At 40.4% G+C, this 27839-nt stretch overlaps 1 protein-coding gene across 1 annotated transcript in view; it reads left to right on the forward strand.

The window, feature by feature from the left end:
- Window positions 1-27316, forward strand: part of CFAP58 (cilia and flagella associated protein 58) — a 110189-nt gene extending 82873 nt beyond the window's left edge. Inside the window, exons 16-18 of the mRNA XM_002698500.6 lie at window positions 19125-19244; window positions 22070-22203; window positions 26600-27316. Of these exons, the coding sequence (XP_002698546.2) occupies window positions 19125-19244; window positions 22070-22203; window positions 26600-26711 (366 nt within the window). The 3' untranslated portion in view covers window positions 26712-27316. The remainder of the gene's footprint in view (window positions 1-19124; window positions 19245-22069; window positions 22204-26599) is intronic.
- The last annotated feature ends 523 nt before the right edge of the window (window positions 27317-27839 follow it).

Here is a 27839-nt window from a genome sequence, read left to right on the forward strand (position 1 = left end):
TTGTCTGGCCTGACCCTTCACCCCCAGGCTTTAAGGAGAAGAGATTAGGAGGCCCTAGATAGGTGCTTGATTAAAGCATGCCCCTGCAAGGAGATCCAACCAGTCCATCCTAAAGGAGATCAGTCCTGGGTGTTCATTGGAAGGACTGATGTTGAAGCTGAAACTCGAATACTTTGGCTACCTGATGCAAAGAGCTGACTCATTGGAAAAGACCTTGATGCTGGGAAAGATTGAGGGCAGGAGGAGAAGGGGACGACAGAGGATGAGATGGTTGGATGGCATCACCGACTCAATGGTCATGGGTTTGGGTGGACTCTAGGAGTTGGTGATGGACAGGGAGGCCTGGCGTGCTGCGATTCATGGGGTCGCAAAGAGTCGGACATGCCTGAGCAACTGAACTGAACACTGTCTTTAGAAACCAAACGTTTAGAAACTAAAGGTTCAGGCAACCTAATTCAATCACTCTGAAAAAATCACTAAGATGCAAGGATCCCAGAGAGAGAGAGAGATCCAGGGGAAAGATGCATATGGACCCAGACAGGTGGCCTTTGCAGATGAAACCCTTGAGTGCTTGGGAAATTATATATATATATATTCTTTTTCCAGATTATTTTCCCTTATAGGTAATTATAAAATATTGAATATAGTTCTCTGTGCTTGCAGTAGGTCCTTGTTGGACACTTATTTTGTGTACAGTTGTATATATATGTTAATATCAAACTCCTATTTTACCTTCTTCCTCCTTTCCCCTTTGGTAACCATAAGTTTGTTTTCTATGCCTACAGGTCTATTTCTATTTGTATACAAATTCATTTGTATTATCTTTTTAGATTATAAGCAATATCATATGATATTTGTTTTTCTCTGATTTACTTCAATTAAGTATTATGATCTCTAAGTCTATCTATGTTGCTGAAAATGGCATAACATTATTTTATTCTTTTTTATGGCTGAGTAATATTCCATTGTGTGTGTGTGTGTGTGTGTGTGTGTGTGTGTGTGTGTAAATACCACATCTTTATCCATTCGTCTGTTAATGAACATTTAGGTTGCTTCCATGTCTTCAGTTCAGTTCAGTCGCTCAGTCGTGTCCGACTCTTTGCGACCCCATGAACTGCAGCAAGCCAGGCCTCCCTGTCCATCACCAACTCCCGGAGTTCACCCAGACTCACGTCCATCCAGTCAGTGATGCCATCCAGCCATCTCATCCTCTGTCGTCCCCTTCTCCTTCTGCCCCCAATCCCTCCCAGCATCAGAATCTTTTCTAATGAGTCAACTCTTCACATGAGGTGGCCAAAGTACTGGAGTTTCAGCTTTAGCATCATTCCTTCCAAAGAAATCCCAGGGCTGATCTCCTTCAGAATGTACTGGTTGGATCTCCCTGCAGTCCAAGGGATTCTCAAGAGTCTTCTCCAACACCACAGTTCAAAAGCATCAATTCTTCGGTGCTCAGCCTTCTTCACAGTCCAACTCTCACATCCATACATGACCATAGGAAAAACCATAGCCTTGAGTAGATGAACCTTTGTTGGCAAAGTAATGTCTCTGCTTTTGAATATGCTATCTAGGTTGGTCATAACTCTCCTTCAAAGGAATAAGCGTCTTTTAATTTCATGGCTGCAGTCACCATCTGCAGTGATTTTGGAGCCCAGAAATTAGGACACTGTTTCCCCATCTATTTCCCATGAAGTGATGGGACCAGATGCCATGATCTTTGTTTCCTGAATGTTGAGCTTTAAGCCAACTTTTTCACTCTCCTCTTTCACTTTCCTCAAGAGGCTTTTTAGTTCCTCTTCACTTTCTGCCATAAGGGTGGTGTCATCTGCATATCTGAGGTTATTGATATTTCTCCCAGCAATCTTGCTTCCAACTTGTGCTTCTTCCAGCCCAGCGTTTCTCATGATGTACTCTGCATATAAGTTAAATAAGCAGGGTGACAATATACAGCCTTGATGTACTCATTTTCCTATTTGGAACCAGTCTGTTGTTCCATGTCCAGTTCTAACTGTTGCTTCCTGACCTGCATACAGGTTTCTCAAGGGGGGCAGGTCAGGTGGTCTGGTATTCCCATCTCTTGAAGAATTTTCCACAGTTCATTGTGATCCACTTTCTGGAACTCTCTTGCTTTTTCGATGATCCAGCGGATGTTGGCAATTTGGTTTCTGGTTCCTCTGCCTTTTCTAAAACCAGCTTGAACATCAGGAAGTTCACGGTTTATGTATTGCTGAAGCCTAGCTTGGAGAATTTTGAGCATGACTTTACTAGTGTGTGAGATGAGTGCAATTGTGTGGTAGTTTGAGCATTCTTTGGCATTGCCTTTCTTTGGGATTGGAATGAAAACTGACCTTTTCCAGTCCTGTGGCCACTGCTGAGTTTTCCAAATTTGCTGGCATATTGAGTGCAGCAGCTCTTAGAATTTATGTTTAAATAGGTGAGTAGACAATTCCAGTGGTTTCAACACTTGTCCTTGTTGACCTCAACCATATTTAATGCTATCAAACACTTTCTACACTTTCTTCTTCTGTTATCTCAGGGCTCACAAGTTTGCTGATTCTCCTTCCTTGCTGACTGTTCTTCTCTCTTGTTTCTTGGCTCTTTTCCCTCTTTTCTGCTTCCCTAGATGGTCACCATTCTCTGAGGCATATCTGTGAATATTGCTTTTACTGCCTTCTCCTCCTAGGATCTTGTTCTTAATTAAGGCTTTGATTTTCACCTTTATATAGATACAGTCTCAGAGGCTAATCTAGACTCTGCTGCATTTTGGATTCATATTTCTTAATACTTGTTGGTCAAGAGGATGTCCTATTGATTCACTTTTTAAAACTGAGCTCATCATCTTCCTGAATCCAGCTCTTCCCATGGCTTGCATGCACATTTTCATGGTGTGGCAGTTTTTCCAGCTATGAAGAAGCTTAAAATACCAAAGTCATGTCTAATTCTTCCATTCTCCTCCTACTATGTCAGTCAATTCCATCTTCAGATGATCTTGCGTCTGTTCCTAGCCTTATATTTTGCCCCCAGGCATCACCTTGATTTAGGTCCTCATTTCTATTATCTTAGACCTGTGTTCTTCAAAGTGGACCACTTGAGAAAATCTACTAAGTTTTGGAAGAAAATATTAAAATTTATACATATATACATAGTTTAATCTCAGTCTTTAAAATACTCTATTATATATATATATATATGTTTATCTTGTAAATAATTTGAGCCATACATATATACAATATAAAAATATTGTATAAATACTATAGTAATAATATATTAATATTACCCACCAAGAAACCCTCAATGATTTCTGCCTCTTATGTTGAAAATATAGTCATCTGCCTGTCACTCAAGACCCATCAATCCTTCTTTTTACTCTAGTAAGTTTGCAGGCGTTCATGTTCCTACTCTTTACCTTTATACCTTTGCTTATGTTTTTCTCTTCTTTTACTCTCCACTTGCTGTAAGAAGCAGTACATGTGTTACTTAAGAGCAGAATGGATATATCTCAGTCTTTGAAATATTCTTTTCATATCGGTTCAGATCTTGGTTCTGCCACTTTCTAGTTGTCTCATTTGGCTACGGCACTGATGCTTTTGAGCCTCAACTTTCTCATCTAGCAAACGGGAATAATAACAATCAGTTCTCAGGTTTGTTTTGATGAGTTATTGAAATAACATACATATTGAGCATCATGCCTGGCACATCCATAATACCTGTTCTGTAAATGGGAGCTGCTGCTATGGCTTACGATACCCTTTTTCCAATTTTCTTTGTCTGATTCCCCCAAATTGTGAGATTGTGCAGGAAAGTGAATGTTGTCATAATGTAAATATGTTTACTAATGAGCTTGTAATTTATGTGACTGTTATTACTCAGACCTCCTAACCAGCATCACGTGACTAACTCCTACCCATCTTGACATCACTGGTCTCTCTTTTTCAGGAGAATGGTCCAGTGTTATTACTACCCAACAGAAAGTGCAAATACGATGTAAAGCAGTTGTTAAGTAAAATTGTAAACTTTGTAAAAGATGTCAATTCTCATGAAGTCAATGCAAGAGCTACTAGGAAAATGATGCAATCACGTACAAAAGATGAATCAGTATCTGACAGAAAAAGAAAATTTAACAAGTAAAGTATAGGTACCTCAAAAGAATGTTTTATATCAAAGGATTAGGGGGATTTGGGAGGAATTAATGAGGGCTTTGAATATTTCTGCTAAGGGAAATCTTTTAAAAATAACTGGTTTGAGCACTTAACCAAGATAAAAAAAGCATTAACCATGAAATAAATTATAGGTAAATCTTACTAAGTACATTAAAATTAAGAATGCCTGTTCCTTTAAAGAAGTCAAAGAAAGCAAGTCACAAGCTCTGTATATCTCTCTATATAAAATATATTAAAAATCATAAGTCAATAAGAGAAAGACAACTCAGTAGAAAAACAGGAAAACTATGTATGTGAACAGGCATTTCTCAGAAGAGGAAACACGAATGATGAATAAACATGAAAAAAATGCTCAACTTTATTTTCTAAGCAGAGAAATGAAATATACAACTACGTTGAGATACAATTTTGCAATTTCTAGAGAGATAAAAGAGGTTTATCTATTGCTCTGTTATAAATCACCACCTATTTCACAGCTTAATGCAATATAGACTATTTTATAACCTCCGTGGATCAGGAGTGTGGGTATGGCTTAGTTGAGTACGTGCTGAGGTGTACCTGGTGACACCAAGTAACGGCAGGGATGGAGATCCGTGGGGGTTTTTACACAACGCTTTGGAAAATTATTTTACATGGTCTTACAGAGTTGAACATTCATGTGTCTTGGAGATGCAGCAGTTCCACTTTTAGTTCTATATGCTGGAAGCATGTGTACTTCTGAGCTGGGGAATATGCACGAGAATGTTCCTAGCTACACTGTTGGTTAAAACAAAACCCTTAAAAACAGCCCGGATGCCCACCAACAGGAGAATGAGTAAATTGTAGAATTCTCATTCAATAGAACATCAGGTGAACTGCATGAACAGAAACACATGATGACATCAACAAATCTTAGACCCGTCATGATGAATAAAACAAGCAAGTCAAAGGAAACTAGGTAGGCTTGGATATGTTTTTATAAAGCTCAAAGCAAAACAAAATTAAAATAATAGTATATGATAAAACTCTATGAAAAAAATCTAGGAAAGGATAATAATGAGATTCAGAATGGTGCTTACCTTGACTGACGGTAATAGTAGTGTAGTCACAGGGATGGGACAGAAAAAGGAATGTACTGATTTAGGTGCTGCTGCTGCTGCTAAGTCGCTTCAGTCGTGTCTGACTCTGTGCGACCCCAGAGACGGCAGCCCACCATGCTCCTCCGTCCCTGGGATTCTCCAGGCAAGAACACTGGAGTGGGTTGCCATTTCCTTCTCCAATGCATGAAAGTGAAAAGTGAAAGTGAAGTCGCTCAGTCGTGTCCGACTCCTAGCGACCCCATGGACTGCAGCCTACCAGGCCCCTCCGTCCATGGGCTTTTCCAGGCAAGAGTACTGGAGTGGGGTGCCATTGCCTTCTCCGGATTTAGGTACTAATGATGTTCTATTTCATAAAGTTGGGGATTGATTAGTCATGAGCATTCAGTTTGTTATTATGCTTTGTAGTTGTATATGGTATTGATATTCTTTTGTATGGTTGTTAAATAATAAAAATTTAAGAAAATGATGTATTGCAGAAGTCAGATACATGAAGTTACATCAAATTGTGCTATAAAAATGTTAGTTATGTTAAAAAACCCAATCATTTAAATTGATTTTTGTTCTAGTAAGTAGTATATCATTACAATTAAAATATAAAATATTAAATAAGACAAGATAAACTTCTTTTTATGAGTTTTAGATGAGTTTTTCAAGGAGAAACATCTCATTTGAATTTTCTTCCTTACTATTTCCTATGAAAAATGATCACATTTCAAGTGGATGGACTTCAAGTGGCTTTAGCTATTAAATTTGTCCTTTGATAGTGAGGCCCTTCTCTAATTCATGAATACAAATATTGCTGCTACTAATACTACAACCAAGACCAATCTGAACTATTGATATTTCCCTCGCTGTGGTCCACCAAATGAATCTCATCTCTGCCTTGAACCTACTCACAAACTGCACACCACGCCTACCACCTCTCTGTAGGCCTGGCATTACTGTCTTGCTTTATGGCTTATTATTTGTTTTGCCTCAACTGAATAGTAAGCTCCTTGAACTTTTTGACCTTACTTGTCTTTGTATGTATGACACTGGCATAATCATATGCGTGTGATTAGTACTAATCGCGTGTAGTGGTAGTGGTACTAAATAAAAACTTATTTGGCTTGAATTTATCTAGACCTGTTTCATTACAAGCTTTAAGAAAAGACAACACGATCATTATGTAACATGTGCTAATTCTTCACATACATTAAGTTGCTCAGTAAGGTACAAAGGTATAACAAGCCAGTAGTCGTGGTAATAAAGTTAAGGCTGCTCTAGACAATTATATGCTTTGTGCTGCTGCTGCTGCTAAGTCACTTCAGTCGTGTCCGACTCTGTGCGACCCCATAGACGGCAGCCCACCAGGCCCCGCCGTCCCCGGGATTCTCCAGGCAAGAACACTGGAGTGGGTTGCCATTTCCTCCTCCATGCTTTGTACAGGTCTTCTTAAACATATATTTGCATTTGGACATAAAATCCCTTGTGAAAAGATCTCTCAAGAAAGTTTGTGTTAAAGAAGAAGGAAAAAGAAAGTCTGCATTGCTCATATCAGAAAGCAATAGAAAGTATTTTCTATTGTTACAAAAATGGTGAAGGTTAGTGCATGCAAATTTCTCCCATGCCTCATAAAACACTTAATCATCTACATCTGAAGCCAAGAACCACTGTGTAACCAAGTGGTTCCATGCTCATAAGGAAGTCAGCTGTGTAATTCTATTTCATCCCCAAATCTAGCATCTCCTATCCTCTCCAGGGGGCTTTACTACTTCATGACATCATAAACAAGATAGGTCCAGAGTTCAGTTTAGCTGACATTTTTGTTATAAACCTAATAAACAAGAAAGCCCCAAGGTATCAGCCATTATTTTTTCCTTTTCAAACGCTAGATAGAAATGTAATATGTTTACAAAGTTTCTAATTTATTTTCCTACTAATGAAAACAGGCATTCCTAGATAAATTAGGCAGTGTTCTGGAATGCCTTTATAGAGAGAGGGAAGCAATTTTGTTTAAAAATTTAAATCTGGCTTTAGTCTTTTGTTAAAAATTGTGGATGGGGTGGAAAGATAGAAAAGGACTGAAGCCAAGCAAAGAGGCAAAAGTGTATTGCATTTTTAATTATGGAAAAGAGTGATGTGTGCAATTAGAATTTCTGTGTTTAAGGAGGTTGTTAAAAATGTCAGCGCATTATTTAGTTGAGGACTGTAGTTAAGAATTATGCTTGCATTTTCATTCTTACATGTATCAGTGTGCATGTGCACATACAAGCAGTCTTCAGAATTAAGTGGATACATTTGTGAGCCTTAAGAATTAAAAAAAGTATTTGAAACAACTTGCACTATCAGGAAACCACTGTAAACATTTAACTAAAAGATCAAGTGATTTCCTCAATTACATACAATATACACAATGAAAAGTTTAGCTCAAATCTATGAAACTTACAGTATTGGCTCACAGTATTGAATTATATACAAGCTCTGTTAACAGGAAGGTGTTACCCAATGGCCTAATTCAAGTAAAAGTTCTTAACATAAATATGCTGCTAAGTTGCTTCAGTCGTGTCCAACTCTGTGCGACCCCATAGATGGCAGCCCACCAGGCTCCCCCGTCCCTGGGATTCTCCAGGCAAGAACACTGGAGTGGGTTGCCATTTCCTTCTCCAATGCATGAAAGTGAAAAGTGAAAGTGAAGTCGCTCAGTCATGTCTGACCCTCATCGACCCCATGGACTGCAACCCACCAGGCTCCTCTGTCCATGGGATTTTCCAGGCAAGAGTACTTTCCATGTCTTCTGCTTTGCCTCTACTGGAGTGGGGTGCCATTGTGTTCTCTGCAACATAAATATATCTTACCTCTATTGATGTGTCCTACTAAAATATGATGGGCATAGTTTGCTGACAATATAAATTGTAAGCAACAAAATTACTGAGTACCTCGAATGTGTCTAGATTAGTAGTAGGGTTGAGAGGGAGCTTTAGAGCAATCTGTTGTGGTTCTGACCTTAAAGCCTCATAACTCAATTGGAAAGAAAGAATGGACTCATAAAGATTAAATATTGAAGTAACACAAATGGCATCTGTTGACATTTTGGAAATGAGATTTTCTGTATACTCTGTGAAGTAGGCTTTCTCGGAAGTAGTGGTTATGGGATTAAAAAAAAAATCACCTTTGTCTGGAACCCATTGAGTGAGCAAGAGTGAAGGCAAGATAGGTGTCTCTTCTTTGAAATGTGTGCCATCTAAACATCTGAGTGGGTGCTTTTCACCCTGGCGGATGTAGACAAGGGTGTGTATTTGGATCAGGAGGAGAGTTGCTTGTTGTGCATGAGTGAGTTAGTCCACAGGGTGCGGTAATTATTCCCAATGCTCGCCCAAGCAAACTGATGAATCCAGGGTGAACAGAATCAATGCACTGGCATTTGCTAAGCTCAGATTCATATTAAAACAGAATAAATTAGTTCCTCTTAGTCAGTTGTTGCCTCAAGTAGGTGAGCTGAGGAAGAAGAGCATTAAGTTGCACACTGTGAACTATCTTCTGTTTTCAGCTGAAGAGGCAAAGCAGAAGACATGGAAAAGAAACAGACAGTGCGTGTAAAAGCGTAGCTCGGTGGGGAAAGGAGTTCTGTGAACAACTCAATTTATTCCTCTAATTATAGCCAGAATAGCACTGACTCTTATTTGCATAGACTGTTCGGAACAGAGACTTTTAATTTATTATTAGATGAAATACAAACACCTGAAGTCTGAGTGGTTCCATATCTGGAGTTTCCAATATGGGGTTCAGACTGTCACCATGTAATGACATCGTTATTTGAAGCTAATACTGTAATTAATTTCTTACCACTGTACTCAGCCAATATTGACAATGAGCCGTGCTGGTATCCAGAATCACTTGGCAGTGATTCTTGCAGCAAAAGAATCCATAAACGTATCTTACAGTCTGTCCACCTGAGAGACTGGGATGTCTAGGAAGAGAGCATCGTTTCAAGAATGGAAGTTGTATGGTTAATGTTATGCTCAGCCAAAGAGAGGGCTAGTCTCTTGGTGTTAATAGCTGAGCTTTTTTTTCCCCCCAATATAACTGTTCATAAAATAATTTAAAGCGTGAAGCATGCTACCAAGTAATATTGATGTGCACTAAGCACAGACTCTGAATAAATAAAGAAGTGCTGACCCGAAGATGTGATCTTTTGTTGGTGGGGAAATAATAAACTATTTATGATTTTCTTATGATGTTCCATTGGCATATGGCGCTTCTAACCCAGTGACAAATTAATTGACTTGGTTTAAAAAGAAATGGATGTGGCTTAATGAGGAAGGACAGGATATGTATTACAAGGCAGCTGGTTCTTCCACTGCTGGCTTATGGAGACAATATACATCGGACAGCTAATGAGTCTCTGTTGCATAAGATAGATTCTCTATATAATAGAATTGCATGCTTTGTCTCTAAATGGGGTTATTATACACACCATTGCACAATGTTTGAAGAGCTTGGTTGGCCCTTGTAGAGGGTTAGGAGGGAAATAAATTGGAAAACAATCGTACTTAAGACCTTCAATCCGTCAAACACTCCATGTTTATCTAAATTACTAGCACGTTCTCCCCAAATACAAATCTGTATGATACACACAGCTAGAATGTTAATGCTGACCAGGCTTCACGTTGGTTTTATCAAAAGCTAGGTTTTCTGTTGTAAGCATAGACCCAAGTCCATGCATGTTGAAGCCTGGCAGCTCCTTTCCAGCACCAAGCTCCATTCCCTCTTCCCATTTCCACCACTAAGCTCCATTCCCTCTTCTACTGTCTTCATCCTGAAGTATCATTTGGCATTCTTTCCACCTACCATGAATGCACATGCATCACTTGTCCTGGGTTATTTCACTCTCAGCACTTTTTGACTTTGAATACCCAGGCGATTTTCAGATAATTCACTCAGTTTCTTCATTTCTTCTCCACGCTTGTGGACCCTCACTATTCAGTCACTCAGTTATCCTTTAGAATAAACCTACTTCATTTCATTTTACAGCCACAATAAAACCCCAGGAAGTTACAGAAGACAGGACAAGTGGTAGCATCATCCACTCTATGTATGAAGATTGCATGTCCTGTTAGAGGACATAGCAAGGCCTGTCCAGACGGGCTGGGTCAACAGAAGGGGGAACCGAGTCATACTCTGACCTCTGATTCCCTCTCACCTGCTTTGTACCTGGCTCCATTCTCCTATTGGTGTTATTGTGTTGTTGTTGTTCAGTCGCTAAGTTGTGTCCAACTCTTCTCAACTTCATGGACTGTAGTATGCCAGGTTTCCCTGTCCTTCACTATCTCCTGAAGTTTGCTCAAATTCATGTCCGTGTAATCGTGTAGCCTTTAGGAGTTCTGTAACTCAGTGTGACCCTGATTGGTTATATTCAGGGCTGTAACATGTCTTCAAGCCCCAGAGGAGGTGTTGCACGGGAACAGTGATCCTTCAGAATATTGTGACGAGGTTTTTGACTTGTCGAAGGAATCACACATACCACTCATTCCTGTTGACCTTGTGATTCTCACCTGTGAGGTGAGGAAAAGATATTCGCTCCTTGAAGGCTTTTCTGTGACTCATTCCTCCTTCCCTACCAGGAACAATTGAAAAGAATTATGCCTGTGAAACGTTTGAGGGTTCTTGGAATAAGATGACCTTTTTCGGTTTAAGACATTATCATACCCCAAATTGCTCCCCCTCATCACTGGGAGATTCTTTACTTTTCAAGTCTTCCTGTACTCTGGGTATAGAGAACAGTGAGATTAAAGAAACGGGCAAAACAGTTTCATGGGTTTCCCCACATATTTATTACCCTCTCCAAATTGAATCTTGAAGTCTTGTCAGACGTGTTATTTTTCCATCAGAGCAGGTGTTAAGTGGCTATAGAAAATAGACTCACCTCCTGATATCTTTCTCATTGCTGGCTGCATCCATTTACTGGGAAGGTTATATTGTGAGGTGTGACAGGAGGTGTTGTACAGCAAAGGAAAATCACCACTTTGTAATTCTATTTGTCCAAGTTTTCTTTTTCATGCTGGCTTTTGGGTTTCCATGTCATTTCTGGAATTATTTCTTAAATGGTAAGTATTATTTTGGTATTTGTTTCTCTAGAAGCTTATTGCCGTCTGACTAATTTTTAAGTTGAATACACTCTTGTGAAGGTAGAGTCATGTTATTTGTAATAAATTTTCTATAATTTGTCCAGGAAAAGGAAAAATTAAAACAAATCTTACATCATCATCAAATAATCTGTTTTTTGCCAGAGAAAATAAATGTCATCTAAATAATAGGTAAAAGAAAATTCACTAACCAGTCATTTGATGACAATGTCAGATTACTTAGCTCTAGGTAAAAATTAGTTTCCATTTGACTGAATGTTTCATTTAATGAGATGGCTATTACTTATATTTTTTTCCTTAAACATAATTGATTACCTTAAGGAAGTGAGCGGTAAGTACAGAGACAAATGAGCAGACACACCAGTCTTTATCAATGTTTGTTCACATGAGTGCAGTTTAGAGAAATGGGAATCCAGAATTGAGATACCTTAGAAATAAATCTTTGCTCCTATCTAATATCCTTAGTTCAAGGATTTGAAAACATGTTACAAGCAATTAAACTTCAGAGCACAGGTGGGAATTCTGCATTGTTTATTGGTTTAATTAAGTCATAGAATTATGATTTGCTTTGGAGTCCTAGGAAGTCCTTTCCTTTAGTCCTACAAATTTGCATATCCTAATTTTCCTGGATTTCTACTACTCCCTCAAACCAGTCCAGATCTCTTGTCTTCCTATGTTGTATTTCTTAGAAGACTCTCTTTCTGTTACTTCTGCCCTGGTCTTCGGCCTCTGTGACCTTTGCTCCCCATGTGTTATGCCTGCCTTTCTGACCAAGGTTGCCTGGTCCTCACAGCCCACCCCAGAGGCCGTGTTCAGTCTTCTGTTCCTGTTTCTTCTCTTGATATCTTCTCTTTGATATCACTGACCATTCAAAGCATTCCTGCCTTTTTAGACATCTTTTTTACTCTCCCTCATTCTCTTTCTCTGGGTCTCTCTCACTTACCCACCCCTTCTTTGCTAGTTTTCTCAAAACTCTGCTTGCCCTGGCCCTCCCTGTAAGCCATCCTAGCCGATGAATCCACCTTCGTGGCTTTGGGCAAGACCCATCTCTAGATCCAACATGCTCTACAATTCTCAAGTCTGAGAACTTACTTTCAACTCCTCTTCTAGATATTCCCACAGGGCTTCAACCTTAACATTTCAGGAACCCACTGAAGGTCAGCAGAGAATGTAGTAACAGTTCCCTGCCTTCTCTATCCTCCCCTGTCCCAGCCTCTTTGCCTCTACTGCCATCACCCTCCAGACTCCGAAGTGTCCATGTTAAAGACTCTGAGGTCCTCTTGGCTCCTGTTCCTTCTTTCCTCACTTGTCTGGTCATTCACCAAATCTCCCTGGTCCTACCTCAGAACTCTCTTCACATCTACCCACTTCCCCATTCTAGCGATCTTGGGTCCAGCTTTCTTCATCTTCTGCTTGTACTGGGGCTTATTCTGTTCTCTGATTTCCTGCTGGAGTTATTCCTCTGAAAACAAACCCAGACATGGCTCATCCTTGGCTCCCAGTTGCCTAAGGATGTGGTCCCAAACCACGTTGCCAACCTACACACCCAACCTTTGCTCTCTCTTCTCCCCTCACCTTCCCAGTGCACCTGCTGAATTGGACTTCACTTCAGTTCAGTCCCTCAGTCATGTCTGACTCTTTGTGGACTGTAGCATGCCAGGCCTCCCTGTCCATCACCAACTCCTGGAGGTTACTCAGACTCATGTCCATAGAGTCAGTGATGCCATCCAACCATCTCACCCTCTGTTGTCCCCTTCTCCTCTCACTTCCAATCTTTCCCAGCATCAGGGTCTTTTCAGATGAGTCAGTTCTTCCCATCAGGTGGCCAAAGTACTGGAGTTTCAACTTCAGCATCGGTCCCTCCAATGAACACCCAGGACTGATTTCCTTTAGGATGGACTGGTTGGATCCCCTTGCAGTCCAAGGGACTCTCTCCAACACCACAGTTCAAAAGCATAAATTCTTTGGTTCTCAGCTTTCTTTATAGTCCAACTGTCACATCTCTACATGACTACTGGAAAAACCATAGCTTTGACTAGACGGACCTTTGTTGGCAAAGTAATGTCTCTGCTTTTTATTATGCTGTCTAGGTTGGTCATAGCTTTTCTGCCAAGGAGCAAGCGTCTTTTAATTTCATGGCTGCACTCACCATCTGCAGTGATTTTGGAGTCCAAAAAAACAGTCTGTCACTGTTTCCACTGTTTCCCCATCTATTTGCCATGAAGTGATGGGACTAGATGCCATGATCTTAATTTTCTGAATGTTAAGTTTTAAACCAACTTTTTCACTCTCCTCTTTCGCTTTCATCAAGAGGCTTTTTAGTTCTTCTTTGCATTCTGCCATAAGGGTGGTGTCATCTGCATATCTGAGGTCATTGATAATTCTCCCAGCAATCTTGATTCCAGCTTGTGCTTCTTCCAGTCCAGCGTTTCCCATGATGCACTCTACATATAAGTTAAATAAGCAGGGTGACAATATACAGCCTTGACATACTCCTTTCCCGATTTGGAACCAGTCTGTTGTTCCATGTCCAGTTCTCAATGTTGCTTCCTGACCTGCATACAGATTTCTCAGGAGGCAGGTCAGGTGGTCTGGTATTCCCATCTCTTTCAGAATTTTCCACAGTTTGTTGTGATCCACACAGTCAAAGGCTTTGGCATAGTCAATAAAGCAGAAGTAGATGTTTTTCTGGAACTCTCTCGCTTTTTTGATGATCTAACAAATGTTGGCAATTTGATCTCTGGTTCCTCTGCCTTTTCTAAAGCCATCTTGAACATCTGGAATTTCACAGTTCACATGCTGTTGAAGCCTGGCTTGGAGAATTTTGAGCATTACTTTACTAGTATGTGAGATGAGTGCAATTGTGCAATAGTTTGAGCATTCTTTGTCATTGCCTTTCTTTGGGATTGGAATGAAAGCAGACCTTTTCCAGTCCTGTGGCCATTTCTGAGTTTTCCAAATTTGCTAGCATGTTGAGTGAAGCTCTTTTACAGCATCATCTTTTAGGATTTGAAATAGCTCAACTTGAATTCCATCACCTCCACTAGCTTTGTTCATAGTGATGCTTCCTAAGGCCCACTTGACTTCACATTCCAGGATGTCTGGCTCTAGGTGAGTGATCATACCATCGTGATTATCTGGGTTGTGACGATCTTTTTTGTATAGCTCTGTGTATTTTTGCCACGTGTTCTAATATCTTTTGCTTCTGTTAGGTCCATACCATTTCTGTCCTTTATTGTATTCATCTTTGCATGAAATGTCCCCTTGGTATCTCTGATTTTCTTGAAGAGATCTCTAGTCTTTCCCATTCTGTTGTTTTCCTCTATTTCTTTGCATTGATCACTGAGGAATGCTTTCTTATCTCTCCTTGCTATTCTTTGGAACTCTGCATTCAAATGGGTATATTTTTCCTTTTCTCCTTTGCCTTTTGCTTCTCTTCTTTTCATAGCTGTTTGAAAGGCCGCCCCAGACAACCATTTTGACTTTTTGTGTTTCTTTTTCTTGGGGATGGTCTTGATCACCGCTTCCTGTACAATGTCATGAACCTCCGTCTATAGTTATTCAGGCACTCTGTCTATCAGATCTAATCCCTTGAATCTATTTCTCACTTCCACTGTATAATCGTAAGGAATTCTATTTAGGTCGTACGTGAATGGTTTAGTGCTTTTTCTACTTTCTTCAATTTAAGTCTGAATTTGGCAATAAAGAGTTCATGATACGAGCTACAGTCAGCTTCTGGTCTTGTTTTTGCTGACTGTATAGAGCTTCTCCATCTTTGGCTGCAAAGAATATAATCAATCTGATTTCGGTATTGACCATCTGATGATGTCCACGTGTAGAGTCTTCTTTTGTGTTGTTGGAAGAGGGTGTTTGCTATGACCAGTGCATTCTCTTGGCTAAACTCTATTAGGCTTTGCCCTGCTTCATTCCATATTCCAAGGCCAAATTTGCCTGATAATCCAGGTATTTCTTGACTTCCTACTTTTGCATTCCAGTCCCCTGGGTAAAGCGTCTACCTGCAATGCAGGAGACCTGGGTTTGATCCCTGGGTCAGGAAGATCCCCTGGAGAAGGAAATGGCAACCCACTCCAGTACTGTTGCCTGGAAAATCCCATGTAGAGAAGCCTGGTAGACTACAGTCCATGGGATCGCAAAGAGTCGGACACAACTGAGCAACCTCACTTTCACTTTCACTTTCCCCTATAAGGAGAAGGACATCTTTTTTGGGTGTTCTGGAAAGTCTTATAGGTCTTCATAGAACCATTCAACTTCAGCTTCTTCAGCATTACTGGTCAGGGCATAGACTTGGATTCCTGTGATATTGAATGGTTTTCCTTGGAAATGAAGAGAGATCATTCTGTCATTTTTGAGATTGCATCCAAGTACCTTGGACTACCTTTCCTCTGTTCTATCACTGAACCTTGGCATAAAAAACTCTTCTTTTCTCTCTCTGCTTGGAGAAAAATCCTACTCATTCCTAAAGGGACAGTTCAAATGACATTTTTGTGAAATTTCCCCCACTCCTCCAAATCAGAGTTAGTCACTCCCTGCTTTTATTGGCCATAATACTTTGTCAAAATTTTCTATCATCTTTGTCTCTCAGTCATGTGATCATAAGTTTAGGTAGAGAGAGATGTTTTCTTCCTCATTTGTCTTACTATTCATATCCAAATGCTGCGCACATCCTGGGTCCTTGATCAGGGTTGGGATATGCACAATTTTCAAAAATTGAGATATGGTTGATGTACAATATTATGTGCATTTCAGGTGTACTACATAGCGATTTGACATTTGCATATATTATGAAGTGATCGTGACACTAAGTCTAGTAACCATCTGTCCTCACACGAAGTTGTTGCAATGTTATTAACTAGTTTCCTTGTCCTGTATGTTATATCCCCATGGCTTATTTGTGTTATAACTGGTGGCTTGTAACTCTTAATCCTCTTCAGCTAAGGATCCCTCTAGCCCCCTCCCCTCTGGCAACTACCCACTTGTTCTTTTTATCTATGAGTCTATGTTTTGTTTTGCTTGTTTTGTTTTTCAGATTCTACCTTTAAATGAGATCATATGGTATTTGTCTTTCTCTGTGGGACTCATTTCACGTAGCATAATGCCCTCTAGGTCTATCCATGGTGTTGTAAATTGCAAGATTTTATTTTTCTCATGGCTAGTAATATCACTTAGTATACATATAAGGCATCTTCTTTATCCATTTATCTATCAATGGACACTTAGGTTGCTCCCATAGCTTGGCTATTACAAATGATGCAGCAATGAACGTTGGTGTGCATATATCTTTTCAAATTAGCATTTTTGTTTTCTTAAGGTAAATACCCAGAAGTGAGATTGCTGCATCATATGGTAGTTCTATTTTTTATTTTCTGTGGAACCTCCGCACTCTTTTCCAATTTACAAGTTGGCTGCACCAATTTATAGTCCCACTAACAGTGCAAAAATACTCCCTTTTCTCCACATCCTCACCAACACTTTTTATTTATAGTCTTTTCTGATGATAGCCATTCTGAGTTGGTATCTCATTGTGGTTTTGGCTCAGAGGTTAAAGTGTCTGCCTGCAGTGTGGGAGACCTGGGTTCAATCCCTGGGTCTGGAAGATCCGCTGGAGAAGGAAATGGGAACCCACTCCAGTATTCTTGCCTGGAGAATCCCATGGATGGAGGAGCCTGGTGGGCTACAGTCCATGGGGTTGCAAAGAGTTGGACATGACTGAGCAACTTCACTTTCTTTCACTTAATGGTTTGTGATGTTGAGTATCTTTTCATGTGTCTGTTGGCCATCTGTATGTCATCTTTGGAAAAATGTCTATTCAGGTCCAGTGTTTTCTAACTGAGTCACTTAGTTTTTTATTTTTTGATGTAGAGTTGTATGCGTTCTTTGTATATTTTGGATATTAACCCGTTGTTAGATTTATCATTTGCAAATATCTTTTCCCATTGAGTAGATTGCCTTTTCATGTTTGTTGATAGTTTACTTGTCTGTGCAAAAGCATTTTAGTTTGATGTAGTTCTGTTTATTTATTTTTGTATCTCTTGCTTGAGGAGATAGATCCAAAAAAAAAAAAAAAAAAAGTTTGCAAAGACTGATGTCAAAGAGTTTATTGCCTGTTTTCTTCTAGGAACTTTTATGGCTTTATGAGAAACTACTTTAGTTTGATTCTTTTGCAGGCGCCCTGTCCAGTTTTTCCAGCACCATTTATTGAAGAGGATGTCTTTTCCCCATTGTATATCCTTGCCTCCTTTGTCATAGTTTAATTGACCATACAAACATGGGCTTATCATTATCTCTCCTTCTAATCTAAATGATAACCTTTCCGGGTACATAATTCTTGATTGTTTAAGTTTTATCCTTTCCTCACTTTGAATATATTGTGACACTCCCTTGTGGCATGCAAAGTTTCTTCTGAAAAGTCAGCTGAAGTTCCCATGTATATAACTAGTTGCTTTTTCCTTGCTGCTCTTAGTATACTCCTATTATCTTTAATTTTTTCCATTTTACTTGTAGTGAGTGTATCTTGCTATGGTCCTGTTAAGATTGATTGTTTGATACTACTCCCTGTGCTTCCTGGACCTGGCTGGCTGTTTTCTTTCCCAGGTTGGGAAGTTTTCAGCTATTATTTCTTCAAATATTTTCTCTGCCCTTTTCTCACTTCTCCTTCTTGGGACCCCTATAATGCAAGTGTTTTTAACTTGTTGTTATACAAAATTTCTCTTAAACTAGTACTCATTTATTTTTTTAATTAATTTTTTTCTTTTTAGCTTTGGTAATTTCTACTACTCTGTCTTCCAGTTTATCATTCCTTTGTATCATCTAATCTGCTGTTGATTCCTTATGGTGTTTTTTTTTTTTTTTTAAATCCCAGTTTCACTTTCATGCTTTGGAGAAGGAAATGGCAACCCACTCCAGTGTTCTTGCCTGGAGAATCCCAGGGACGGCGGAGCCTGGTGGGCTGCCGTCTATGAGTCGGACACGACTGAAGTGACTTAGCAGCAGCAGCAGCAGCATTGTATTCTTTGTCTGTGTTTGATTCTTTATATTCTCTAATGCTTTGTTGAAATTTTAACTGCATTCATCCATTCTTCTATCAAGTTCAGTGAGCATCTTTACGATTATTACCTTGAGTCGTTTGTTGAATAGATTGCTTATCTCCACTTCCTTTAGTCATGTTTCTGAGGTTCTGTCTTGTTCTTCCATTTGGAATATATTCCTCTGTCTTCTCATTTTGCTCAGTTCTCTGTGTTTGTTTCTATGTGTTAGGTACGTTGGTTATCTTTTCCAGTCTTGGGAAAATTGCCTTATGTAGGAGATCTCCTTTGGAACAACACACTCCCCTCTGGTCACCAGAGCTGTATGCTCTAATGGTACCCCCATGTGGACTGTGTGTGTCCTCCTGTGTAGCAGGGCTGACTGCTGTGGGCATGCTGGTAGGTGGGGGTGGTCCCTGGCCAGGCTGGCTGTGAGGCCATTCCTCATGTGGTGATTGCCAGTCCCCTGGAGGGCAGGCTTCCCATGTGGTTGGCTGCACAGTCTGGGGATCGCAAGGCTGCTGCCGACCAGCTGGTGGGCAGGGCCAGGACCCCCTATGGCTTGATGCTTGACTGGATGAATCTACGAGTGAATGTAATCAGTGTGGAGCTGAGAAGGACCTTAGGATGATCTCAAATCATCCTGACCATGCTGTTAAAGTCACTGTCCTTGTCTTGATGGGACTGCTTATCTCCACTTGTGGTTATGCTCTCCACCAGGAAAAGGAGAAACTGTATGTGGAACTAAAGCACATCCTGGCCCGGCAGCCTGGGCCCGAGGCCGCGGAGCAGCTGCAGATCTATCGCCACACACTGCGCGAGAAGACCAAGCAGCTTAAAGTAAGTGGGAGCCTCTGCGCCTTCCTAGCTGAAGGATGGCCACACTCTGGGGAACACCCCTGGACAAGTCCACCGCCGTGGCCCTAGAAGCCAGTCTCCCAAAGGCTGCACTCCATTGAAATCAGCTTTTTTAGTGCTCTAGTCCCAGGCAAGCCTCAAAGCTACCCCTCTGCTCCTAGACTAATAGACTCCCACAAAACAGGTAGACGAACGAGTGGAGAAACAGTTGGAGAGAGGATGATGGCAATGGAATGGAAATTTGGGGAATAGGGTTTGTGTGGATTATCTCAACACGATTTGGAAGATTTGCATCTCCCAAATATTTTAACACTATGGCCCACTGAAGCAGACCACTGTGTCAGAGCAGGTTTTTACTATTCATCTACCTGAAATAAATGTACACAAAGCACAGGCCACTCTCCTGTCCCCAAGGGCCTTGCTTCAAGACTGTCTAAATAAGTAGCCATGAAGGGGAAGTCAAATCATTTTAGGATTCCGTTAGCATAAGTTCTCTTCTAAGTGACACAAGAACCTTAGCTGGGGCGATGAAATGTTTTACAATTACACATTTTAAAGTTTTCTCAAAAACTGTGTGTTCCCACTCTATTTTCAGCTTTACCTCCTAAAAAAGTACTTAGATATTCTTGGCATGCTAGGGAAGCCTTCTACACACACATGCACAGACTGTAGCATATGCTAGCTGAATTCTGGCATTTACCTGCGCAACGATGGTAATAGTCATTGCCTTTCTGCCTGGGGTAAAATAGATGCTGTGAGACTAATATGGTACTAATCCTTTCACAAAGAGAATGTTGTAAAATCACATCCTTTTACTTTAAAAAGGCAGATGAAACAGAAGTGTAATGAGAGCATTAATTTTCAACTTACCACTCTAAGCATTCGTTTTACATGAGTATCCTGAGACATAATTTGAGTTTTGCAAGAGGCATAATCTTTTGATTATTTTCATCCCTTTAAACAATTGAATATAACAAGCAAAGTAAAAACTTATTTTCTCAGAAGTTGGGTGTAGATTAGAAAAGCACATGTTTCTCTTTACACTACTGTCAGATGGGCACTCTTAGCAATGGGTTGCATTCAGTGGTTCATAGGAGGGTTTTGTCACTTTAACCCTTTATCTCAGGGTGTACAGATATTTTCCTCTGAATGACATGTGACCCCTAGTGGAAGATACAGCAGTGCATAGTACCAAGCCTGCCCATCAATTTGTCCTCATGATCTGGACTCTGTTAAGAAATCCCACATTCATTATTTGGAAACAAGGTCTTTGTTCCTAAGTTCAGTTCAGTTCAGTCTCTCAGTCGTGTCCAAGTCTTTGCGACCCCATGAACTGCAGCAGGCCTCCCTGTCCATCACCAACTGCCAGAGTCCACCCAAACCCATGTCCATCGAGTCGGTGGTGCCATCCAACCATCTCATCCTCTGTCGTCCCCTTCTCCTCCTGCCCTCAATCTTTCCCAGCATCAGGGTCTTCTTAAATGAGTCAGCTCTTCACATCAGGTGGCCAAAGTATTGGAGTTTCAGCTTCAACAGCTTAACTATGAAGGCAAATTTTCTTCCAACATGAAAATCATTTTCTCTAGCTTATGATAACATGGTCAGAATCCTTAGTCAGATAGGATAGGTAGAATCACAACAGTTAAGAGGAAGGAATTCAGAAGCAGTGTGTATGAGTATGTGAAGTTGCTTCAGTTGTGTCCGACTCTTCAACCCTGTGGACCACAGTCTGCTAGGCTACTCTGTCCATGGGATTCTCCAGGCAAGAATCCTGGGCCAGGTTGCCATGCCCTCCTCCAGGGGATCTTCCTGACCCATGTCTCTTACATCTCTTAGCATTGGCAGGTGGGTTCTTTACCACTAGTGCCAGCTAAGACACCTGTTCAGAAGCAGATGAACACTCAAAAGATAAAGATCGCCTTTTATGTAAATATTAAAAAATAGAGAGCTAGAGGAAAGACAGTTGCATCTATTACATGTTCCTTACAACGATAGCCTCCCCTTTTCCCCCTTGATTTTTGTTGGGGACACCCTTCACTTGAGCATCCTTACACATCTGTTTAGATGAGTAAATGCCTTCTTTTTTTGTCCAGCCTGAAACCAGTAGCATCTACTGAACACAACAGAGCAAGAGGCAGGAAATTAGGCTTCCTAACACAGCCCCTCACATGTAGTACCCTCCCCCATGCATACGTCATAGCCCTCTGCATCTTAGAGGTAAATATCCCAGTGCTCCGATAAAGAGAGAACCTGTGAATAGTCCCAAAGGGTGCAGTAAAGAGGTGATTGACATTCAGCAGAACAACAACCTTGGAAAACACATAAATTGAGTGCCTACTTAATGCTGGTGGTGGCAGGATGATTCTGAATAGTTTTTACAATAATCCTTGGATGAATCACACTGCCTAGTAATGACTTTTCTGAACATTTTAAAAAAGGCTTTAAGAAGCAATTTTGTAGTATATATCTGGGAGTTTTTCTTTTTTTGACTCTCAATATTCTTGAGTGCATTACACCATTCATATGTGAGCCTGTTTGGATGTGCCTGATAGCTCTCCTTTTAAGCAGGGGAATGAGGTTTCATTAAGTTGGTCATTGGATTATGAGTCTTCAGAATGTTCATCAGATTTTTACCCAGATACAGACCTGGAACTGGTAGAAGCGTGCAGATTAACCATTAAATCTGGGCATGGTTTTGTATTTCTAGCCTCACCAAGGTAAGTGGCAGCAGATTAAAAAGATTTTTCAGAAAAGGATATTGTCTCACCATGTATCTTCTGTTAATGCTGCTTTATCTGTCATACTAGGTTTTGTCTTCAGAGCTGAATATGTATGAGTCACAGAGCCAAGAATACAAGTATGAGATCGAAAAACTTAGCAACGAACTGCTGAATTTAAAGAAGAAATACCTTGCTCAGAAACGTAAAGAATACATTCAGAAGTAAGAATTAGTCAAATGTTCTAGTTTTGTTGTGCCTTTTAACTGCTGATGAGAAAAATAATTGTGGACAGCTACAGAGTCACAGACCTCACTGGGGTAAACAAAGTCAGGGCTGAGCAAATAACTTTCTGCAGGATCACCCAGTGGGTTGTTGGCAGAGCAAGATGGGTGTCTTGTCTGACTTGACCCCTCCTTAGGACCCTAACAGGGATCCATTAATATCAGCTCTCTGGTGGACCTCCTGTGGAGCAGAGGAAACCTAGTGTGATGTTTTCCCCCACGTTGTTCTCACGGTTTGGGGCTGTGCCTGCAAAGGAGGTTCACAGTCACCGTGGCATGGGCTGAAGCACACTCACATTTAAAACCACAGGTAATTTTGTTAAGAGGTCTGGGTTTGCTAAAGCTGTGCTTTCTAATAATGTAGCTCAGTTCAGTTCTGTTCAGTCGCTCAGTCGTGTCCGATTCTTTGCGACCCCATGAATTGCAGCACGCCAGGCCTCCCTGTCCATCACCAACTCCTGGAGTTCACTCAGACTCATGTCCATTGAGTCGGTGATGCCATCCAACCATCTCATCCTCTGTCGTCCCCTTCTCTTCCTGCCCCCAATCAGAGTCTTTTCCAATGAGTCACCTCTTCGCATGAGGTGGCCAAAGTATTGCAGCTTCAGCCTTAGCATCAGTCCTTCCAAAGAACACCCAGGACTGATCTCCTTTAGGATGGACTGGTTGGATCTCCTTGCAGTCCAAGGGACTCTCAAGAGTCTTCTCCAACACCACAGTTCAAAAGCATCCGTTCTTCGGCACTCAGCTTTCTTCACAGTCCAACTCTCACATCCATACATGACTACTGGAAAAACGATAGCCTTGACTAGACGGACCTTTGTTGGCAAAGTAATGTCTCTGCTTTTGAATATGCTATCTGGGTTGGTCATAACTTTCCTTCCAAGGAGTAAGCGTCTTTTAATTTCATGGCTGCAATCACCATCTGCAGTGATTTTGGAGCCCAAAAAATAAAGTCTGACACTGTTTCCACTGTTTCCCCATCTATTTCCCATGAAGTGATGGGTTCAGATGCCATGATCTTCATTTTCTGAATGTTGAGCTTTAAGCCAACTTTTTCACTTTCATCTTTCACTTTCATCAAGAGGCGTCTTAGTTCCTCTTTACTTTCTGCCATAAGGGTGGTGTCATCTGCATATCTGAGGTTATTGATATTTCTCCCAGCAGTCTTCATTCCAGCTTGTGCTTCTTCCAGCTGGACCACTGTAATTATGAGCAGTTCACACACACATGGTTTTCACCTATGTTTTAGATAAACTGTTTCTGAACCATCTCTCTGTCTAGTGCCTGACTTCTGTATCTGATGTAGGGTATCAGCATGGGACGCCTTTCTTCTAGGAGATGATATTGCACGTGTCAGGTGAACATTTTGGGTTTCAGTATGGCTATATGCCCAAGAACAAATGTTCTCTTTACTTTGTTATTGTTTTCCTAATCCTGGGGTGAATGAGGGGACCCAGATGAATCTGTAGGTTTGAACCTTGGCTATATGGCATTGCCTAAGTCATAGAGTTCATTCTGCAGAGGCTCACACTGGGAGTTGAAAGTCAGGCTTGGTGTGTCATCCACATGGACGTTTCAAGGATATGGTGAAAGAGGGTCTGAATGCATCCCCTGTGATTCATTAGTGGCAAATAGCTATTTAAAGTAGCTAGGTGCAAATTCATTTGCCAGTAAAAATCCACCCTTTTTGTAAATCAGAATATCCCCTCATTCCACATTTAGATGACAGTTCCTGGTTTCCTTTGGCCTTTTGATCCTCTCACCACACACACACACAGTTTTCTGGACAAAGAGAACATACTGACTGACAGAAGGATGCCCCTCTGATAGCTCTGTTCAGTTCAGTCGCTCAGTCGTGTCCAACTCTTTGTGACCCCATGGAATGCAGCATGCCAGGTTTCCCTGTCCATCACCACCTCCCAGAGCTTGCTCAAACTCATGTTCATCAAGTTGGTGATGCCATCCAATCATCTCATCCTCTGTCATCCCCTTTTCCTCCTGCCTTCAATCTTTCCCAGCATCAGGGTCTTTTCCAAGGAATCAGTTCTTTGCATCAGGTGGCCAAAGTATTGGAGTTTCAGCTTCAGCATCAGTCCTTCCAATTAATATTCAGGACTGATTTCCTTTAGGATGGACTGGTTGGATCTCCTTGCAGTCCAAGGGACTCTCAAGAGTCTTTTCCGATACCACTGTTCAAAAGCATCAATTCTTTGGTGCTCAGCTTTCTTTAAGGTCCAACTCTCATATCCATACATGACTACTGGAAAAGGCATAGCTTTGACTAGACGAACCTTTGTTCGCAAAGTAATGTCTCTGCTTTTCAATATGCTGTCTAGGTTGGTTACAGCTTTTCTTCCAAGGAGCAAGCATCTTTTAATTTCATGGCTGCAGTCACCATCTGCAGTGATTTTGGAGCCCAGAAAAATAAAGTCTGATAGCTCAGCTCCTCCCAGTGGCCCATCCACTAGAACTGTGCTGCCCCAGGCAGTACACCACTTGTGGCTATTTATATAAAGTGAATTATAATTAAATCAAATTAGAAATTCAGTTCCTTAACTGCACTAGTCACATTTCACCTACTTAGTAGCTGTATGTGGCTAGTGGATGCTGTATCTGGCAGGCCAGGTACAGGGTTTTTCTACTTTCTATCATGGAAAGTTCTAGTACCCTGCTCTAGACTCTCTGCTTTTGCCTTGATACTTATTCCTTGTGATTGATCTCTCCAGAGGGCATCAATGGTGGTTCCATTTAGTTGGGATCCATAAACTGGAGGGAGACAGAAAAATATGAGTTCTTAGGAGGAGAACAGCAGGGAAAAAAAAAAGATTAAGGAGCTGAAGGAAAATATGACCAGGCAAGAACAAAAGTGCTGAGATGGTTTAGACTGAAAGGAAGAAGGCTGAAGGGAGTCATTAGGATGGTCTATAAATACATTAAAAAGATCATGTAAAGGAGACATTATTCCCGTTAGTCGGCTTAGGTCAGGCCAGAAGCATTAAGCTTTGGTTCCTTTGGAGAGGAAAATTTAGGTTATTTGAGGCAAGAGAGGTCAGGAGGAGGGGGTCCTTGCCTGCATCTAACAACGGTCAGGAGGTAGACAAGTTGTCAGAGTACTTGAAGGCGTCTTCTTTGCTGGATCCACTCAAGGCTGAAGCTTTTGTCCTATTTATGGAGGATGATTTTTATAATAATGAAATCAATTCTGCTAAGAGACAGCTGAATTGATGAACCAATCCTCTACAGATTCTTTCCAAATGGAATAATTTAGAATAATCTCCACGGATATTCTCCTCACACATACTCTTTATAAAATAGCAACTCATATCATTTTTACCTTTTTGCTTTTTTTTTTTTCATTTTTCTCAAACACCATTTTTTCATGCTCCAATCCTGACCTATATACCCCCACCCACCTATCCTTGACTCCCCTACTCTATACCCCAGGCTGGCCTGGAGTCTGCAGTACAAGTCAGATTGTTTTGCAAAAAGTAGAGTTTTCTTCTCTGAAGTAACTTATTTCTAGTAGTCAAATCTAATTAGTTTTAATCTTAGTAGTTTGCTCAATTTTTATTTTGAAAAAGGGACTCCAAAGATGTTTTTTATAAGACCCTAATTATACAATAGGTAATCTATATAACTGTAAGATACTTCTGCAGGAAACCTGAATGTGTGTGTGTGTGTGTGTGTGTGTGTGTGTGTGTATGTGTGGAGGGTCATTTAAAGAAGATCTATATAGAAGATATATTGTAGATTTTAGGGAGTTTCTTCCTTTATCTATTGCCAAATGTACTATCTTATTTATATTTCTCAGTTTTTCCTGTATTTTAAACTATTTCTAATAATAACTGCTTCTCATCTAAAGTTATAGGAAAATTTGTATTTTATTAATGTCCAAGTTTGGTGAAAATGCCCTGTGTGTGTGTGTGTGTGTGTGTGTGATAAATATTTATAAGTTTCCACTGAAACGGAAACTTTTATAAAAGTTGATAAATGATGAATTAGTCATTATAATTGAGCCAAGAGAAAGATTCCTCTGACTGATCTTTGGAACTAAACAAATGCTTTATAAAATAGGAAGATGATTACAAGTCAGGAGCCTCTGGGCCCCAGCGCTTGAGCTATAATGAGGCCTTCTATCTGTATTTAGATCAACATTAGGAAGGCATGTTTAATTGTGTCTTTCCCTAATTCTATGTGTTATCAGTAACACCTAATTACATTTAAACCACCACTTTGTCTCAAACTGGAAGCTTTGATCAAAGCAGTTTTTAGTGGTTAACTCACAAACTTAGAAAAGGAAAAAGAAAGTTAACTCTCAGCTCCTCTCTTACAGAAACAAGGACAGAATAAGCATGGAGGACACCTTTTCAATGGCCAAACCAAGTGGCCCTCGTTTTACTGGGGGTGGATTTCCCCTTAGCAAGTCATCCAAGGCGAAGTCCTAACTTGAAGCTGCTGGCTGGGTCCTTCTGAACAACTCATTGGAATTCACTCTGAAACATTTTGGAGGAATCTCTTGGAAACCCCTTGGATCATGACATTTAGGGAAATCAGTCCTCGGATTCCAGGATGGAAAGAAATGCAGAACTATTATAGTCCTGTACATAGAAGAGTGATGACTTTCTATTTAATCCACATGGATATTAACAGAGTGTAATTAAATCTATTCAATCAGGTTGAATTATATCAATTCAACCATTGCATGAAGCAGATCTTTTGTTACTACCACATTGATTTATTTTGCAATGCACCACATCTAGATACTCCGTGTGGATGAAACTTTCGACCCTAATTTCTCTGCACAGACACTGGTGCATAGATTTTATATTTAAAAATGTTTTTTTTTTTAATGCAGTGCATTCTTATTAATAAGAATCTATTTTAATTTTTCCTCATTAACAAGTCATTGATGAGATGAGAAAGGTGGACACTAAACTATTTAAAAAGTGTTTTGGAGTGATTTCTGTGTGGAATTTCTTTTCAGGCCTGGCGTATGAAAACCTATTCCAAAAAGACATATGAATAAATACTTCATCATAAAAAATAAAAAGAAGCCTTGTAGAGATCTCAATCTTTGTTTTGGTAGAATATGTGAGGTTTAAAACTGCTGTGAGAAATGTTTAACACAAAGGTGTGACTCAGAGGACCAAGACTGTAAAATGAGGGGTTTGGGCTGGTATCCTCTGAAAAGCTGTCCTTCCTAGACCTCACATTTGGAGAGCAGAGTTACAAGGGACAGAGAGCTGTTTGGCTTCCAGGCTACAGGCCAGCATTTTGAGTAACTAAATCCATTGTTATTTTCTTTATTTTGAAACCACAGTTAGGTGGGCATCAGTTCAAAGTTCCCCTGTTTAGAGTGTTCAGTGGTGTGGGACACCCTGGCCATCTTTCTCACAATAACTTGACCTCTGTAATTTTTAAAAAAATGTTTGAGGGGTAAGTAGCTCATGGATAAGCAAGGATAGTATAAGTGGATAATTTCATTTCATTCATCATGAGGAGCAGGAGACTTAAGGATCCCAAGATGTTTGTTTAGATTATCCACAGAGGTGGGAGTTTAGAGGGATCTAAAA

This window comes from Bos taurus, chromosome 26 (assembly GCF_002263795.3).
Source record: "Bos taurus isolate L1 Dominette 01449 registration number 42190680 breed Hereford chromosome 26, ARS-UCD2.0, whole genome shotgun sequence".
NCBI classification, from domain to species: Eukaryota; Metazoa; Chordata; class Mammalia; order Artiodactyla; family Bovidae; genus Bos; species Bos taurus.